This window comes from Pollicipes pollicipes, unplaced genomic scaffold, assembly GCF_011947565.3.
Source record: "Pollicipes pollicipes isolate AB1234 unplaced genomic scaffold, Ppol_2.1 Scaffold_4002;HRSCAF=4701_pilon_pilon_pilon, whole genome shotgun sequence".
Lineage (NCBI taxonomy): Eukaryota > Metazoa > Arthropoda > Thecostraca > Pollicipedomorpha > Pollicipedidae > Pollicipes > Pollicipes pollicipes.
Genome location: NW_023596420.1, coordinates 42,502,091 through 42,522,407, shown reverse-complemented (window position 1 = coordinate 42,522,407; position 20,317 = coordinate 42,502,091). Strand labels below are relative to the sequence as shown.

At 48.7% G+C, this 20,317-nt stretch overlaps 1 protein-coding gene across 1 annotated transcript; it reads right to left on the bottom strand.

Moving 5' to 3' along the window:
* Positions 1–8,122: 8,122 nt before the first annotated feature.
* Positions 8,123–17,672, bottom strand: LOC119093586 (uncharacterized). The gene is made up of 4 exons (XM_037216560.1): positions 17,576–17,672; positions 12,750–13,017; positions 12,003–12,194; positions 8,123–8,455 (listed from the first exon to the last, which is right to left on the bottom strand). The coding sequence occupies exons 1-4, from the start codon at positions 17,580–17,582 to the stop codon at positions 8,341–8,343; spliced, it is 582 nt and encodes a 193-aa protein (XP_037072455.1). The 5' UTR covers positions 17,583–17,672; the 3' UTR covers positions 8,123–8,340.
* Between the last annotated feature and the right edge of the window lie 2,645 nt (positions 17,673–20,317).

Here is a 20,317-nt window from a genome sequence, read left to right as displayed (position 1 = left end):
CAGCAGGTCGCTGAAATATTTCCCCAACATTGTTTTTACATACCGGGTTGTAATGTAGGTGGGTGGCATGCGCAAGGATGGTTCCAGGGCCCCGCACCAAGAGGCGCATGCTGTGAATTTGGTGGTGGTGGTGGTGATCTGGTGTTTTAGGCTGCGTCGGCATCGGGTCCATTTTGCGTCCACAACCCGTGAATTTGGCGATCATGCCGGAATGCGATGACGTAGTTTCGCAAAATGAGTTGGAGGGGAGAGGGGGTGGGAGGGGCAGTGCCTGAACGGTGAAAAATGGGGAAATCTCCGCAAAACACGCCAAAGGGTGTCCTCCCGATTTGGTCCAATACCTTTTCAAAGTCGATGGGAGCTCAGGTGGAGGAGAGGGCTGAAGCCCTCCCCCCCAACTGAAAGAAAACCGCACCCTGCCTCGATGGTGATCTGTTCGGGTCATACACACTGCCCTGCGTTTATTAGTTACAGGGATAACTGATACTTGTGGTGAGTGCGACAGCTGAAAATTAGAACTGTGCAATGTAACAAATTGAGCATGGTGAGGCGGCTCCATAGATTGAAACATGTAGTTTCCAAACGGCGTAACGTGCATTTCAGGTTATCAATGCAGGTGTATAAGGGATGCTTCTCGGTGTCTAGATGCAGTGCCTCGCACTTCGCGACGATATTAACAGTTGTCACGCAAACACCCACCCACACCCACACGCCCGCACCCACACCCACACCCACACCCACACCCACCCATCCCCACACTTGCCCCCCCCCCCCCCACCCCCACCCACACGCACGCGCGCACGCACGCACGCACGCACGCACGCACGCACGCAAGCACGCACACACACACACACACACACACACACACACACACACACACACACACACACACACACACACACACACACGCACGCACTATATGCACGTTCGATCAAAAATGACTGCTGACTCAGCATTGATGGGGTTTATGTACATTATTCTAGGTGCCGGACTTTTGAGATCGAATTGTCGTTTAGATTAAAGATGGTTGGGACGAAATCACTCACACATTCGTCACACTTTACATTCTTACGTTTCGAGATCTTATCTCATCGTCGGAGAAGACTGAATGGCACAAAACATAAGTTCTGAGTTTGAAAGGATACAAATTGGGCACCGCTATTGGCAAACATCCTTTGGTACTGAGAACACAGATGAGGCATGACTAAATAAAATAAGACAGAATTCTATTTTCACTTTGATACATATAAGAAACACTCATGATGGGAATATTACAAAGACACACGCATATTGCCACAATCACATCGATAACACCCACCACACACCACCTAATAATTCAAGGGTTGTACAAATTTTCTCTTTGTTTAAGGCGGGAGCTTTGTCAATGAATATACGTTCTCAACTTTGAAGGTGTCTTCCGTCATTGCATGTCCGTAAAATATTAGTTGTTGTGTCCATATCCTGACGCGTTCATGTCGCATGTGGTCCAAAGGTTCCCCGTCAAGTAAGTGAATTGTCAGGCGTCATGAAAGTGTCATTGTGGTCACACCAGTGCAGTGTACGGAACAAAGTTTGCAGCCATAGGTGTTGCATTTGAATTGATACACTACATGGACACATTTTAGTTTGTCGGGTTTGTCGGGGCTGCTTCTCACAAGAAAGTTAGAAATTGTCTCATAGCGATAACAAAGGACAATTTCTATTTTCTGGCCGTTCTTGCCTTTCGCATGCCAAAAGATGATTTCCCGTAAAGGTTTTTGTCTTATTTGTGGGCAGATGTCATCTGATTTTGACGATGCAGTTTGACGGTTGGCTGGTTGCCTTGTCTTGTTTGCTGTCAAAGCATCTTGTCACATGTCGTATTTCGTTTTTTACATCAGAATTTGAAAAACCACTGTTCACCAAAATCTGTTTGATTCTTACCAACTCCGAATGCAGTCCTGCTCAATCAGAGCAATGCTTAGATACGCGTCTAAAGAATGACCTTATGACGCTGATTTTGTGGCGTCGAATATGCTCACTGTCAGCATTTATGCACCGTCCGTTGTCAATCTGCTTTACGCGTACAGTCGTTGTAGACCGTTGCCCTTGTCCATCAGCGGTCACACCCGGGAAGGGTATTATGTTTTGCACACTTAGTTTTTTTGTGAATTTTAAACCAGACTGTTCTTCGAAGGTGTTTTTGAGACGTTCTAGTTGATCAATGTCCTTAACAACCACAAAGATATCGACTACATAGCGGCGGTAAATGTTCGGTCTCATGTCGTCATCTTGTGCGCCGGCTTTTACATGTCCCATAAACAAATTCGCAAATAAAGATAGTTCATTAGCCTCACAAGGTCATTCATTAGACGTAAATTTAAGCACTGCTATGATTGGACAGGACTGCATTCGACATTGGTAAGAAGCAGACATATCTCGGTGAACAACCATTTTCTTTCAAATTCTGGCGTTGAAAACGAAATACAACGTTATGTGACAAGACACTTTGACAGTAACCCAAGACAAGACAACCAACCAACCGCCAAACTGTATTATCAAAATTAAATGATATTCGCTCACGCAGAAGACGAAAAAGCTCTACGGGGAATCATCTTTCGACATGCAAAAGGCAAGAACGCCCCCAGAATAGATATTGTCCTGTGTCATCGCAATGAGAAAATCTCTAACTTTCTTATGAGAAGCAGCCCGGACAAACCCGAGAAACTAAAACGCATCAACGTAGCACATCAATTCAAATGCAACATAGAAGGCTGCAAACTTTGTTCCGTACACTACACTGGTGTGACCACGATGGCGCTCTCACGACGCCTGACAATTCACTGACGTGACGGGGTACCTCTGCACCACGTGCAACACGAACACGACAGGACATTGACACGACAACAACTGACAGACAACACTGACATTTTACGGACGCGCAATAACAGAAGACGCCGTAAAATTTGGGGAACCATGTTCATTAAAGAACTCCCTACAGCCCTAAACAGACAAACCAATTCTTGTATAACCCTTGAACTATGAGGTGGTGGGCGGTGAGCACTACTGATGTGATTGTGGCAATATGTTTATGTCTTTGTAGTGTTCCCATTACGAGTATATTTTGCATGCATCAAAGTAAAAATGGGATTCTGTCCTACTTCAATTAGCCACGCTTCATTTGTGTTCTCCGTACTAAAAGATGTGTTCCGACAGTAGTGCGCAATTTTCATCCTTTAAAACTCAAAACTTATTTCTATAACAAGACAGTAGTGTTAGCCTTATTCCTCGGAGAAAAAAACCAGGAGAATGGAGATAAAGTTGGGTTCCTCGCTTATGCACTGAACAACTTACGCAATTCAAAACTTATTTCTTGTGCCGTTCAGTCTTCTCCGACGTCGAGATAAGATCTCGAAGCATAACAATGTAATGAGCGACGAAGACATGAGCGATTTGTGTGAATTATACTTAATCTAAACGACAATGCTGAGTCAAAAGCCCGGAAACTAGAGCGATGCATAAAAAGGCTCGTCAATGCTGAGTCAGCAGTCTTTTGTAATCGAACATGCGTAAAAGAAAGGGTCCTGCCAAAATATCTCAACATGTATATATATATATATATGTATATGTATATATATATATATATATATATATATATATATATATATATATGTATATATATATATATGTATATATATATATATATATGTACATATATATGTTTATATATATATATATAGACAAGCATGTATATATATATATATATATATATATATATATATATACACGCTTGGCTCTTTGGAAACGACAGCGGCATCGTGGTTTGTGATCCTCCGAGACGTACTTTCAATCTTGCGTATTAAGTGCTTGCTTTCTGGCTGTGCTTGTTAAGAACTGAATCAAAACTCAAAATGAGATAAGTCCAAGTAAACAACGTTTCTGTCGCCTTTCTTAAATTTATTCGACGTTTCATCAGGCCTCTGATATTCTCAAGATATAAGACATTAGCTTTAAGTCACAATCACCACACACAACAATGCCAGGTGTCGCCCACCATGGCTTGTTTAATTGATGAATTAACTGACTAGTCTTATCAACGCACGGTAGCTTGGAGGCAAATTACAAAGCGCCATCGAACTTCTTTTCATTGTTTGCTTTTCCCGAACACGCGTTACGTGCTACGCATCATCAGGGAATACTTCAAAGCAAAAACTCATGGAAGGAGCCATTTTTACCGCTAAATCGCCTCCCACGAACATTCTTTTTCTCAGTTACGCTATATTGACATACCATGTCATATCCCTGGGCCCTTCATAACAGGCTTGGGTTTCTCGCGCAAGATTGACAGCACATCATGGAAGATCACAAAGAAGGAAGCCACTGTTATTTTCAACGATCAATGTCTATTACACAGGCGGCTTCTGACATACACGAACTCCCAGTCATGACTGGTGCCCCAACTTCCCGACCAGCGAGCGCAGGTGTTGGCCGGCTGGGAGGTTGGGGCGAAGGTCCAGGCAGACCTGGATATTTACACCGCACCATTGCGGCATAGGAAACTACACCTCTTACCTCACTACACTCGTCTGGCCTCGATATCGTACAAAAGCGAGGGACACAGCTCGAGTTAGTCTTAACGTGAGCTAAACGGCGATTTTTGCAGTTGCAGCGGTCTGCTCGGCCCCGGCCAGTGGCTCTTTTGACCGGGTTTTAACACAGTTGCAGTTATTTGAAAGCTGTGTCATATTGTTTGCAAAACACTTACACGCAGGCTTCCTGATCAAAGGCACATTTCAACACGTAAACGTTTTGATATTGCCATTACATCTCCACTCGATAAACATGGGAAAACGCACAATTTTCAAATCGCGAACATGCTGAAGAACAATTGACAAGCACGGGTCCAAATCTCAACGGCCAAGTGTGGACTAACTTTAACAGATAACACAAATAAGCAAATGGTCCGGCAAAAGTGCTTGTTAATGTATTCACACCCTCACACACAATCGCTCAAAACCATTGTTCCATGCATTCATGGGCGTTTTTAATGATAAAGCTAGGTAACTAGAGCAGATAAAACATTAAACAAGCAGTGCGGTGTGGGTGCATATGCCTTCTCTCAAATCATTGGGCGATCTTAACGCTGTGCGACCCATAGGTATGCCAGCAGTAGACCGAGAAGCCCCAAACGTTTTTCCCGAAACCAGCAGCACTATGGCCTGGACCAAGATGGGCCGGGTCGTGACATCTGCGTGCTCTCTTTGGTGCGTAGCTCTCTTTTGTAAGCAATTTCCACACGAATTGTTGCCGTTTATTTCCAAATACAGCAGCCAAGGTCGCCTGGAATGTAAGCTATTCCAAATTTAAATCGCTGACCCATTAAAACGGTCCGTCCTCGGCAGGCTCGAAGTCAGGCGATATTCCAGCGATGGACGTCTGGTGTGCGGATGCTGCACATCAGTGCACTTACGGCTCCCAACCGAATAAAAGTCGGATATTGCAATGCATTGATGGCCGCTGTGTTTGATTTTCCGTGGTGCCCGCGCTTCTTGCCAGGATGCTACGCAGGCGACCTCATATAGCCTAAGCCTCTGAGTGCGTCGTAAAGTCCCAGCACACGACGCCCTATTCCCATTGGCACCGGATGACGACGAGTTCCGTTCGCTTATGCCGATTAAAAAAAATCCACATGGCGTTTTTACTGTTTTCGCTTGCCTCGTACCACACTTCAAAAGATGTCATTCCACTGAACGTAACCCCCCCCTCATCCAAACATGATATTTTACTTATCCGCCGGAATGGGGTGGCATCCTCTAGTTTAATGGCAAGGTGTTCCACAGTCAGGAGCTGAACTTACAGGCCGAACCTGCTCTGAAGGTACATCAGGCACTGAAGACTACGCTGTCCACCTCCGCTTCCAGGGTGTTTTTGCTTTCCAGCAGCTTCATGATCTGATTCACATAAATATTGGGGTCGTAATAAACACTGAAGAGAACAAGAGACGTTATCACGGAGAGAATGCTGGACAAGCCTAGGGAAAACACACGGGAGAACGAAGAACGCTAGCTCACGTTCGGGTGACCGAGCTCCCGTGGCAAGTCTCGCCCAATGAATTTGATTTTCCACAGTTGTGTTCACGTGATTGGGTGGGACCCCTGCCATGCCTGCCGCACTGCATTCTTCACCGATGGAAATCGTCACAGAGAGATGCAAAGCCTCATCCACGCCAGGTTGTTTAGGATAAAGAGCCCCTTAACATGGATGTTGCTTAGGCACGATTTGCTTAAAACTGCGCTTTGCCTCCAGCCTGCTCAATCATTTGCGACAAACTGCGCGGCTTCATCATCAGTGATCAAGAAGGGCACTACGATACGAGTGACATTTCTTATCTCCTTAACTTCCCCGCCTTTTTACAGTCCGCATGTCATGCATGTTATTTGTCACGCCCCAATCAACTCGAGCCACACCGCTGCCCATTCCAACGCCCGCCCGCGCGCGACCGTTTCCGTTATCGCGGTACGTGACGTGAAGTGTTACGACACTATCCATGACGAATGCAGCTGCACACAGCGGCGAATGCCCCGCGATTATAGTGACTACCATGGTCGTCACCAGCGATGACGCATGACGCCAGCGTCGGCTATCAGCTGCGCCCAGCGCCTGCCGGGTGTAAACAATGCCCAGGCCGCGTGCCGCCAGGGCGCGGATGGACAATGGTCCCCGTCGACACGGCGTCTAGACGCTGCTAATTGTCGCACCAGCGCCATTGTGTGCCGCGCGGGGTTTCACCGGCGACTGCTGTGACCCGGTGTACCACCCCCCCCCCTCCGGCGCAGCGTCGGGCAGCTGGGCCGGTCAGACGCGGGGCGCGAGGTCAGGTCGTGTCTGGCGCATCTGCCGCCGACGCCGACGGTGTGCGGGTGTGTTGAGATGGTGATATCCCCAGCAGCCTACTGGCCTTTCACAGTCGACTGCCATGCGTCCTCACTCCTGAAGGTTTGGTTTTGAGGACCTCCGTGTCGAAGTGATGATGTGCCAGTCACATGCTTTGTGGCGATGCCGTATATTCCGACCATGATCTATTCTGCCAACAAAAAGTCAATGATTCAACACAAACCATTTGCGCAAACGGCTCACTAAGCACTGACGAAAGATGCCAGCCGGCGTGAACGCTGGACAGATTATGTAACAAGCAATACGCAATAGTCGCACAGTTTCATTTTGTAATCACTATGTCCACAAAACTTGATCATGTGAGCACAGGTTCGCACAAAGTAACAGACACCAGCAAAGTAACACAACGGCAGAAAACGTAAACAAACCGCACTGGTCAAACAGATCATAAGCAAGCAACTGCCGTAACTGCCAAAGCACTTCAGTCGTCTCCTTATGATAAGCCGTTCGGAAATATGCACGACGCAAGACATTGCATTTCACGCCTAAGGCAATACACGCACAGTCGAAGTAATAATTGAGTATTCACAGTACAAGTACAACTAAATGTCAAGCAGAAATCGTAAAAAAAGATCACCACGCACTTTCACAGCTACGCACACGGCTGGTGACAATGTTCGTGTACGCCCGCCAAAGGAGGTTACGGTGGGGTCTTATTTAATTGACTTAGCCTGTCTCAGTGATGAACAAGATTAGTGCGAATCTCTGAAACGCTGTACATATGCACAATAAATAGATCCCACATGAGCGGAACACGCGCGGCATGTATGTACACATATCGCACCAAGCATGAGAGAAACGGCGATCCTGACTGATGCCTTGTATACACATTTTACTCTGATCTACGTTACTGCGGCGAGTAGGCTTGGATAAACGCTGCGACATTGCATCTGCAGATTTTTGTTGGTAGACGAATATGCCGCTTAGAAACTGTGTTGATATTCCGCTTTAAAAACGAACTCTCCAGCTCTTGCACGGCACAGAAGCTATTCCAAAACGTGGCAGTCCTAGAAAAACTAACCTGTTGCGTTTCAGGACATATTCATGATTCACGGCTGGCAACAGGCTCCGCTCTGCCCCAAAGCACGCGCCATTTTTCTGTCGGGACCCCCGCCACGGCGTGCTGCCAGCCAGCTGCCAAAGCGGACATTACGCGCCACGATCGCCGAACGGTCGGGCTCACCCGCGTTATCAATCAACAGTTCCGTGTTAAAAGAGGGCGCTGGGAACGTCTCAGGCAACGCGAGCTCCTCCGGCGCTGGTCCCGCCCAGCGTTGATTTCGCCCAGCGCTGGTCCCGCCTTGTCGGAGCAAAGCTGGGTGCCGCCACAGCGAGGGGGCTACCGCCGCCGGCTGCTGTCGAAGACAGTGTAGCAAAAGGAGAGAGGAGGACGAGGTGGGGGACGGGTCAGTGTTCCGAGCAGCGGTAGCGCAGGCTGCACACGCCGCCGCTTTGGCCGTGGTACACCGCCTTCTGCATGCCGTCCAGCACCTCCTCGTACTTGCTGTCCACTGGTAGGATCCTGCGAGAAGAACGGCGAGCGTCAGTTAGATTGATGAGTGGAAGATTTTCGTGTATCATTCATGTGTGCATGCAAGATGCATGCATAGATGAGACATATATGCTTGATGTGTAATGCATGACCGCAAATATGGGACATGTGTAATCAGTTCTTTACAAGCTGTCAATGCACATGCTAATGTTGACCAGAGTTGTTTGATGCACGCAGCAGGAACATAAGTACGTGGCCGTGTAATGCATTAAACCCCTGGAAAACGTCCTGATTGAAAGACCTTTGTAACTGTCGATAACTGAGGAAGTCGGAGATATGCTTCCGATATCCCCAAGGGATACTGTGGTGCCATCTGTTGCTGAACTCAAGCAACATGTGATGTTATGGCAAAATGGCAGAAAGTAAATAGCTAGAGATAATTTACATTACAGGACGACACAAAACACGGCGAATCGTTGTTGCAGAGCACATGGCAGACAATAGGTGTAATAGCACGACCCGTAGATGCATGACTATCACGTCCATACGAAACACTAAAAGCAGCAACAGCGATCTATCGTGCGTGAAAGATTGTCCGACCACGAGTTGCCATCCGACGGGGTAGAAGATAATATACTGATCATAGTTAATTGCATTGCTGCACTCCACGTTTCTGAACAAACGGCTTTTGCAACATTGCAAGGTTTTGTAACGCCACAAAGGTGCTTGCTAAACATCGCAACATGCAGCCACCATGATTCTGGTAAAGGTAGCTCTTCAGAAATGCCGAAAGCAAGCATGACGTTATACAAGTACAGATAAAACTTGTATATTTCACATCATTTGGTCTGTCGATGTAATGGGACAGCTGAAGCGTCTGTGGAAGCCCTGTCTTCCTGAGTCCTTACTTTAAGCTGTTTTGGTGCGGAGGCCTAGTTCTGCGCAGTGAGTTGGGGCTGCGCTGTGCAAAATGACGAAAGCTATCATCCCCCAGTGCACCAACACACGGGTTCGTCCATAAATTTAGCCCACTTTTTCAAAACCGGAAGCATGCAGGCCCATAAGCTGAATGGGAAATTACACTCCTGCTCTGACATCTTTAACAGAGGTCGAACACCGGACGACCAGGAGACAACAGCAATTCGATAATTTGTTTAAATTTCTCGGACACCAGTATCACGTTCCACTCATTGTCTTTTTAGCCTGCTTAGAGATCAATTCTGGCAAAAGACAGGTTGCCAAGAACTTGCAGCTTGTATGGCAAAAACACCCATATATCGGGAAGATTATGTTTTGAACCTGGAGAACATGATCTCCCTTTGGTTCAACCTCAGTTAGCCTCTTTGGCTATATTTTGAGCCTCATCGCAAAATTTCGCGACGGCCCCGCCTGAAACCGCGCCCAAGCTATGCAGAAAACAGTGTAGGACTTAATGGGGCTATGGCTTTAGAAAAACACTGTCCTTAACTCAAAACGTAAATGGTCGCGTAATACTGCTTGCATGTATTCCGTATTTTTATAATTCACGAAGAACCTCTTCTTTACCTGTTAAGATTATACAAATTTTTTTATTTGGCACGCATGGTATGGGGAGCAAATGCGCGCTAGCGGTACTATTATTCTGACAGCGCTGCCTTCCGCAGCTTTATGCCAGAAGAGAGAACGCAAAGTGTCAGCTTCCCATTGTTCGGCATTTGTTAGATTTAAAAAGCAGCATTTTGTATCCATTTTCTGTTCGCACTAGGATGGGTGAACCGTAAAAAGGACGCCTTTTTGCCCTGCTCCATTAATGCGCTCATGTTCTTGCCAGTTTACAGTCGTCTACTATTATCCTGACTGCCTTACGCCAATCGCTGTCCAACAATTCACCCCGTCCAGTCGCCACCCCTCCCACATCGGCGACCCGAGAGCGCCCTCTCCTGGCAGTCCACGTCCGGAGATTCGCCCTTCCCCTGCCCCTCCCACCTGGCCAGTTCCTGTTCCGACCGGCCTTCCGCCGTCACGGCCGCCGCCCACGGCCACAAGAAGCGCCGCCGCCGCCAGTGAAAGTGGCCCCGCGGCGCCTCCACTGACCTATCGCGCCATCTGCCGCCCGCGGCTGTTAGAGCGTGCATCCAGCCATCGCCCGCCGGGCACAATGGCGCGTCGCCGGCGGCACTTTTACTTTCGGCGCTGTCGGTGTCGACGCCGGTCACGGGTCGTGACCCCGACGGCACGCCACCGCCCCGGGGCACGCGGCGGAACGCGCCCGAGCAAATGCCCGCGGGCTAGAAGAGGGGTAGCGGAGAGGGGCGGGGATGCAGTTGGAGTCGCTTGTGATGCGATGGCGACAGTGGCGCAGTCCCGTGGGGCAATGTTGTGCCGCCGACGGGCTCGAAATAGTGCACGCGTGAGGCGGGCGCGGTTTGGTGAGCGCGCGCTATGGTTTCGCCATAATTGGAAAAGCGTGTAGCCAGCACACCTGTGGACACCATGCTCTGCTTTGCCACATAGCTGATGTCGAAAGAGCTCTATTTGTACATGCAGAAGAGGTATGACCCATATATGCCAGGGCTATTTTCCGGTGAGTGGACTCAATGAGACACTTATCGTGACTTTAAAGCCACCGGAAATCCATCGACTTATACGGACTAGCGGGCTGCATGTTGTATTCTTGACCCCTGCACAGAAACGAAAGGACTTCAGCGCTTTTAGCCCAGACTGCAAAGCCTGTAACTAGGCGAAATGTATCAGAAAATGATGATTTTTGCGGTTTCATGGTTCACAAATGACATCAAGGCTGTCACGCCATTCATTTGCTTCCCTAGTGTCTGTCTGTACCCATTCTAGGGGCTGCCATGATACACGCAATTCACGGGTGGCATTATGATTGCCCTCACTCGTGAAATACCGACTCTTCTGATACAGGCCAGGGCTAATTGGCCTCAGGTTTACCTAGCAGTTGTCCCGGTCTGGACGCAGTAAGCATGCGTTAGCATGCGGAAAGGACATCGACTGAAAAAAAAACATCACGAGAATACCGTAAAGCATTCTGCAAGGCTAACTGACACGCTGTGACCTAGGCTTGAACTTCGTCTCACTTTCCACTTTACGGTGTCGGCAGTTTTTACAGTGGGTTCAAAGGAGGCAGTGCGGCTACATAAACGCATTACCGTCGAGCATGCGTTTCTTATGTAAAGACTTAACCTATGGCGCTAATACGTGCCGACAAAACCTTGCAGAGATCATCGCGAAGGCGCGGGATGCCACTGCCATCACATAGTCTCAAAATCCATGCTGTATTGTTGCATAATATTAAGCTATAAATATCATGTGACTGATGGCGTACCCATCATGTGTGTTCCCCAGGACGTCGGCCGTGTTTCGGTGGCACGGGGTCCTCCACCACGCTTGGCGTCGAGAACAGTCCACCACCAGCAGCGCCGTTTGGATGAACGGGGACGCGCACTGCTGCATAGGGACACGTATTCTCGGTCCGACCCTGAAGCCAGCTGATGACGCCACACTCCTTCACAGCAGGAAGGTGGCTCCGGCAATCAGCGGGGTTGACCGGTCCCAGTCCCCATCCCGGCCTCACCCGTCCACCATTTTCGCGCCGCTGAAGAGCATCTTGCCGGCGGTGATGTACTGCTTGGCGCGGTCGGGCTGCTCGCAGGCCACCCGGTCCAGACAGCCGTAGCCGGCGCCGTCCGAGCTCAGCAGGTACGTCAGCATCAGCAGCATGTCCTGCCGGTCCAGCCAGGGCTGCGACTCCGGCGAGTCAGCAGACCTGCGGGCAAGGTAGCGTACGACGCGTCCGGCACTGCTGGAGCAGCTCGCTCCATTTCAGGGCAGCGCAGAACAGGGGATCACGTGCGAAATAAGCACGAGAGCACCACTAGCATGGCTTCGTTTCAATGTTCTCGTGAGATCTCCTTCCACTATCTCCGAATATCGGGCAAACATTGCTTCACCAAGATCGATGACAGCGTCAAATGTTAGCGTCATTTTTAGACATTGTAAAATGCGTTTTGAAGTGTTGTGCTACAGTGTTTGCTTCAAATGCGCCGCATATCTTATCAGAAACGGTTAAAGGCGATGATAATAGTAACTTTATATTTGAGAAAAAACAATCATGCTGCCCAGTCCAGCCGCCAAATCTCTTCATGGCACCTGAATCAAATGCACACACAGGATAGTCCATCTGCACGTAGACAGGTTACCCTTTTACAACGCCGAACACAGTCGCTGGTGCTGGGATAAGGCTGGATGTGGAAACGATAAACTGGAAAGGCACTTCCTCCCATTCTATCCAAACGTTCGCCACCGATTGCGACGCTCTCACCTGCCAAATGTGTTCCCGAACAGGTTGAAGCCGCCCCCGAAGGCGAACATGCCGAAGACGATGACGATGGCCTTGATGACCACCAGGATGATGAGGTTGGTGAGGTTGAGAGTGAGCACCTCGGAGGCGGTGGTGGCGCGCGCCACCACATCCGTCACCAAGTTGACGACGCTGGCGGACTCGGAGAGTGAGGCGGCCCCGGCCGACGTGCCGGAGAGCAACGGCAGCAGCAGCAGCAGCATCAGCAGCGGCAGGGGAACGGCGACTCCTGGAAGCGAGATTGCCCGTTCAGCGCTGTCCGAAGTCGGGCAAAGACTCAACACGGACGGACTCCAAGCAAAGCATAGGCAGTGATTTGGTAGAATTAATTGTGGGGATTTCTCTGGTTCCGGGATGGATGACCAAAACCAATATCAAAGCGGATAGTGATGTATCAGTGCTGTTTTTATGGCTTGAGTACCTACAAAGGCTTAATGGTAACCTAAAATAAGTTTCTAACCTTGATTTTAAAGCATTGGGATAACCGCAGCAGATGCATATTTAAGGAAGTCCAGCATTGCAATAAACGAAACACAACTAAATAGGAAACCAGATCCATGGGAAACTATGCATTTACTTAATTGCCACCTAGTTTAGTTGAGGCTATTAACACAGTCGGTGGCGACACAGTATTAAGACACTCAGTTTACTGCCCGCCAGCTGCCTTGGTGCTGCCACCACAGCACCATGAAAGCTTGACCATAACAAACAATTTAATGCGCGTCAGCTGCCTTGGTGCCGCCACCACGGCACCATGAAAGCTTGAACGTAACAAACAATTTACTGCGCGCCAGCTGCCTTGGTGCTGCCACCACAGCACCATGAAAGCTTGACCTTAACAAACAATTTACTGCGCGGCAGCTGCAATTGCCGTTTGGTGCTGCCACCACGGCACCATGAAAGCTTGCTCGTAACAAGCAATTTACTGCGCGGCAGCTGCCGTGGTGCTGCCACCACGGCACCATCAAAGCTTGACCGTAACAAACAATGCGCTTTTCCAAAAAGAAGAACCTTATGGCCTGTGGGTGGCTGGCGTGCCAGACATCAGTTAAAAAAAGCCTCAAGCAGTGCGTGAAGCAAAATGCTCCGGACATTTTGGAAGCACTGAAACTTACTACTTGATGCATAAATTAGCAACATTTGCGTAATCTAAACTTAATTTCAACCACTCCATTATAGCGTTCGATGTTAATGGAAAATTAATCTGCGAATCAGACATCTAGGGAAACGGCACTTAACTGCAGGCCTTACATAAGACTTACGGCAAAGTTTTAGACTAACACACGCTCGGGCAGGGGTCAAATTGACCTCACGAATGTTTTTCCAATATGGCTCCCGAACGGCGCGGCGTAGGCGCGCCAAATTTTGCTTAGCTATAGACAGTTGAATAGCAGATCGTCTGGCATCAAAACTTAGACCTAACTTGTAATGTCGCTGACCTATGGCAGGTGAAGGCCAGGCCATGGTTTCAGCGAAGGCAATTTCTAGGGAATCGTTTAATCTGATCCAACAACGGAGTGTTAGATGAAGCCATACATCTCTGAGATACTTTCCTAGGCAACACAACAATTGAGTGAACAAATTCAATTGACTTCTGTCTTTCGGCTTCAATCTGACTTCTTTTGCAAACGTCAAAAGCCCTGACGTTTCCAGTAGCGCTCTTGATCACGGATGAGCTCAGTGAATGCTCAGTATCTTTATTTAACAAATACTGTCTGATTTTGGAAGGTCGATTATTCGCATTGCAAGAACTTATTGCGCAAGGAAATATGTAACTCCTACAGCAATGTTTTCAGAAACACTGGCAGAATTTCAGGTATTGGGGTTAACAAATGAATTGGCATTATTAAACATAGCTGCTGCAGATGTGTTTTGGATGACTTCAAACGTTTGGTGGGGTGCCCGTGTAAGACAGGTAACGGGTTAGAATTGGCACAAGTTTTGATAGAGTAGCAGGGTTTGCCACGGGTATGGATAAGATATGTACGAAACGTGGGGCAGATTCTTCTAGAAACACTACACAATGCTCCTACTTCCACATGCTTTGGCCATTATTTGCCCCAGTCACATACAGTCAAACCACGGAAAGTTTAGATGTGAGCTTTTCCTGAACCCCTCAATGATTTGGAACTAAATAGCAAAATAATGGAAATTGCTTAATAGCTAATATGTACAGTTGTTTTGGAATTTGTAACAGTTGGGTTTGGCTACAGTGCCATTAGTAGCCGGTGGCTTCGGTAAGTTAGATATTATCCGCGAATGCCTCCAGGTTGGCTTCTCCGTGCGGTAACACGCGGTAGATATAGCATCGCATTTAAGCATATCATCTAGTGAAATGATCACGCTTGGAAGAGGAGTCCACTTAAATGATATCGTAGCACATAGATAGAGATCTCAAATGCAAATACGATCAGTGTCTGGGGTTCCAAGACGTGCTGATTCGTTCCTCTGTGTGCACCGCCGGGAGCAACAATGCACCCAAAACATATCTCATGCTGAATTGTTAAGTTGTTTTTAAAGCAGAGGCCCGGCTCCAAAACTATGTTTTGAACTATGCAAAGCCTCCACATTGCTACATGCCCGTCAACCGTGTCATAAAGGCACCAGCTCTGCGCACAGTGTGGCCACGTTCACAAAGTTACTGGTGGCTGGATGTGTCGTTTTCTCGCCAGGTTCAGCCTCAAGCGGAGGCCTTGCTCAATACGTGAAACCTGGCACGAACTGTCTGCTGACGAGATGCATATGCTTGCGTGCTCTTCCAAGCTCGAGTTCCGTGCCGTACAAATGACACATAGCACAGCGCCAACGAGAACGCACGACTTCCCACGAGGGCGTTCTCACGTGACATTCCGAACGCAATTTCCGTGACCTTTCCGCCAGCGACGACTGGTCGTAACCGCAACAGGCTGCGGTGAGCGCCGAGCCGGATTTATGACGGGGCTAGCCGGGCTGGCGTGAAGCAATCCGTCCGAACCGCACAAACCGCCGCCGGAGGAGATTATCAGCGAACTCTGCCAGCATCGAAGGCTCGGTTTGCGTCCGAATCAGGCGGTTCGAACTGCTCAGTATGCACGAGGCTCGTGGTGCGGGTACCGAGTCGCATGGTTTGGGTTCGCAATTCGCGCACGCACGCCTCGATCCGTTCATTATTTCACGGCACGAGCAGGTGAGTTGACGAGCGAGGGCCCCGCAGGTGGTGCTGGCGGTCGGGTTGACAGTCCCGAAACAGGACGGACCATATTTTTGCTCCTGAGATTCGGCGCATACCAAATGGGGGAGTGGAGGGGTAGGGCACTCCCCCACCTTCACTACGGGGTGGGTGATAACTGATGATAAACTCAGTAATCGTTCTTCTCTTTTTTCGCCACGATGTATATCAAACAAATGGAGCATATTTCTCCATATATACCACAGAATACAGATGATAAGAAATACAACGATTGCACAGTCTGCATACTCGGTTTGATGAATGGAGAGGGATTTAGCAACTTGCGTCGCGTCGGGATGTCGATGCTCGGGGCTAAAGGCATCTGATAAATACAGCATTAGCCCAATGGCACTGCACGAGCATTGGGCATTACGCAGCCTTTTTTGCCCCATCAATATGACAGATCGCTTGACTCAGACCATGGAGGAAAACGAAACCGTACTCGAGAACGGATGCCAATCTTGGTGTACCGCTTACACTTGTCGCCCCCGTGGTCTAGGAGGAGATGCTGGACTCGTAATCCAGCGGCACTGGGTGCGAGTCCCAGAGTGGGCGCATTGTTTGACCTGCCTGGCGTGAAAAGGTCAGCTGGCAACTGGCCAACAAGTGTCAACCCAGGCCCGGGACGCAGCGTTACGTGCCGCAGCATTGTGCGGCACGGAAAAACCTCCGCAGTCCTGTCTGGCAAAAGGGCGGAGGCAAAACTATCCGTTGAACTGGACCGCACGACTTGGGTGGTGGGTTCGGGGTACACGCAGCAAGCTATGCTTGGCGTGTACTCTGAACCCGAAGTCACCCATGCAAACCATTCGGAATAAAGTTATAAAAAAGGGTTGTACATATACGTGCTAATCAGGCTGCCTCTCAATATGACGCATGTGTCCGTGATATTTTTCTTCGCACATGGGGAGCGAGCAGTTCGTTATCGGCAGGATTCTGAGCTGCGCCGATGTAATGGAAAGCTGGATATCTAAGATACACCTGTCTCCGATCACCGCACAGCATCGAAAAATGCATCCGCGCCAACCTCAGTCGCTATCCCTTTCGACATGTCCGTAAGCATGAAGCAGTCCACAACAGGGAACAAAGTCGTGAGCAGAAATCCTCCCATCTTCTGCTAGGCATTTCCCTAAAACTCCGTGCGACCACCACATCTCAAGGAAACTTTTCTCGGCGTCCGAATGGATAGAATGGAATGAATACAACGCATGAAAGGGATTCGGTTGGTTGTTTGGATTAGAGCCCTTTCGACCAGAAATGATCATTTCAGGGCTGAGGGATGACAAAACAGGTTAACGGTGGGGCAAACTTGCACGCACCTGGGGGGCCAACCGTCGAACTTTAACCCGCGCACGTGCGCTGGGTACCTGGTCAGGATCCCCCTCCCCACGGGGCTCGCGGCCCACTCGTGGCTGACGCATGCAGCCTGCCCCGGACAAGCGGGGCGTCGCGAGGATGCAGGATGAAGCAACGTTAGGGATAAGAGGTTCGGATCGAATGGATTCGAATGAAAACCCGACTTGACTGGACATCTGAACAGCCCAGTCCCCGGTGTACAACATCAGCATGGCAAACTTACGAGCCATTGGAGCTTCCTGCGGGACTTGACCGGTCACGTTATCACCAGACCCCGTCACGCAGCTGTCACGAGCTCACTCGCTCCGAATACTCCTGTTTGACGAATGTGACCTGGGTCCAGCCGGCGGGCGCTTTATCCCACGCCGGTGCTGCCGCCCTGGTGGCAAGGGAGTGAACTGTACGCTTCCCCGACGCGCGGCGCTCTAGCACTTCAGACTAGCGACAACAGACTGCGTCAAAGCCTATTAGGAAGAGCAGTTCAGAGGGTTCTACTAGATTTATCCAGCTCAACTTGAACGTGCTGTTTTTGGAAACGGCGCTGGCATCACTGTTCCGGCCTTGTTCACAGGCCTTTTCATTTCCGGGCATTTTGCTCAAATCCAAAGTGTGTGTTATAATGATACGAAATATAGCAAAGATTGTAGCGAGAAGTGAATGGTTTCACATGTTGACTGCATGAATATTAAGACCTAATACTAAAAAACAATCAGAAAGCGAAAAAATGTCATTCGTAAGTTGATTCAAAGTGAAAACGTGCCATCTGTAGTCATCCTAATAAATTCGTGGTTGTTTCTGCCCATTCAGGGCCTCGGCTAACAGGTTGAATGAGAGAGGGGATACATCTCTCCTACAGTCGCAGAATTCCTTCTCAGTTAACGCAGTTCATCTCAGTGAAGATTAAAAACAGCAAGCGAAAACGAAAATATGCCGCATGAGTGGAGAAACAGTGATGTTCGGATGTTCCCATAGCCCAACCACATGCGCTTGACGAGACGAGATCGTTCCTGCCCCCCTTTGTCAGTTTTGTTGTCACAAATGTGGCAGTGGTCACAAACAGCGTTATTTCGATGGGGTTTTTAATAACACGTAATCCACCCGCGCGAGTTCACCGTCTGAGCCAGGGTGGCAGTCCGCTGGTGGCCGGTGACCGAGGGCCGCGGGCCAGGTGAAGGGAATGCGAATGCAACGTTGAGCCAGTCGTGCGAGTGGTATTGTCAACTAATGGTCAACTGAGGATATGCGTCATCTCTTTGCGAACAACATAGCTACCCAACTCTTTTTCACCCTTTGTTTGACGCGTCATGTGCAGTTGTCTTTTTGTAGTAACCGTGCGCACAAGACAAGGATTGAAAATGGCCGCCTCTCACTTTGTTGGCTTGGCTGGCCACCTAACTGGATTCTGTTCCTTTTAGTGAACCATCAGAAGCCAGTCGTATACAAAAGAAATTGCATATTACGAGGAAAGTACGCATTGGTTCTGGACTGGTTCAGAAACGTGTAGGCGTGCCAGCATTGCATAGGGAAGGGGAGAACCCTGTCTTTGTAGGCAAATAATTTTGATGGCTTAATGCTAAGCACCAAAGACGCACCTAATGTGGGTTTGTAGAGCGGGTTGACGGGAATAGAAAGGGAGGGAAGTGTAGCCCCTCCTCCCACTTTTAAACGGCCATAACATGTGTGGCCGTTTGTGGCATTCATGACCTCAGCATTTCCATGAAGCAATCTTACATCAAGAGGGCTGTTGCTTCGGCTTTGAGAAACCTTGAACTTTGGACAGCGTTGAACTAATGCCAGTCTTCAAGCTGTTTGCCTCTGCTGGCTTTGTCTGTTAAGTTTTCTTCCCGAACATTAAACCAACTGCAAGGAAAATTGTGAGGCAGCTTGGCATATTGAAACCCGTGACGTAACAACTGCCTGTACGACTGCAGCTTTCCAGTGCCAATAAGGTGGTGTTATGGGCGTCTAATGCCACACAAATTTGTAGGCAGAAAAGTGTTGCTAAGTTAAGATCCCTTACCACGCAATCAAAGCAGATTTGCAACCCCTCCAAAGATTGTACATGGGGCCTATCAATCGACAGAGTGTCGATCACGGTCAATTTTGTATTGTACAGCTACACAGAACACGGCGAATACATCTCGTGATGTGATGCTGAACGGCTGCGGGTAAAATTGAAAAGCAGAATAGATCGCATTGAATTTGATACATAATCTTGCGCTGACTTTCTGACCGGTTTTTGGGGTTAAAGCTGAGAAAAATCAGCCGAGTTATTCGTTTACGCAGGGTTCTGTTTTTCAGACTGCCTCCCCATTCACAACCAATTTGTCGTGGTACGAAGCCCATCATACTGCAAACAAAGACAATGTCAAGACTACAAAACAAGGCACCCAACATGTAGATGCAGTTACACAAGAATGCACGTAACCACGAGCTTACGCTTCAGCTGCACTTCGGTAATCATCGTGGGCTTCGTAATGGAGGGGGGGGGGGGGGCGCCACCGTTCGCCACATACGCCTCATGGATAAGACTGACAGCACAGATTCGGCCGAGCAGCGTCTTTTTCACGCGTATGTAGACATTGCCGCAAGTATTCGAGTTTCTCTGAAAGAGTCATCACAGATATGCCACGTGGTCAAGTTCAAAGAATTGCTTTTGATGAAGAGCACTGATTTGCCTGCTTTGAATCTCACATGCAGTTGTTCAAGTAAGTACCCACGTAATTACTGTAATTTTGAACAGCTTCACTTATGCTTTCGCCATTCCACACATGCTCGGACGTAGCGTTTCACAGAGATAGACATTACAAATTCAAAAAAGCTCCAAACAAGCATAGCTCATATAAAATGGCAACGAAGAAAACAATCGACATCGATATATTATCTACCACTGCATGAGAGCTCACCTGTTCAAATCGTCATTGCTGTCGAAGATGTTATTAAGTAGCACTTGTTCATAAAATGT

Bases quoted from the DNA above. Each gene is read 5' to 3' on its own strand.
- LOC119093586 (XM_037216560.1), bottom strand. The intron at 12,195-12,749 runs GTGAGAGCGTCG...CCTTGCCCGCAG, and splicing joins TTCGGGAACACATTTGGCAG to GTCTGCTGACTCGCCGGAGT. The intron at 8,456-12,002 runs GTGAGGCCGGGA...TTCTTCTCGCAG, and splicing joins GGCGCGAAAATGGTGGACGG to GATCCTACCAGTGGACAGCA.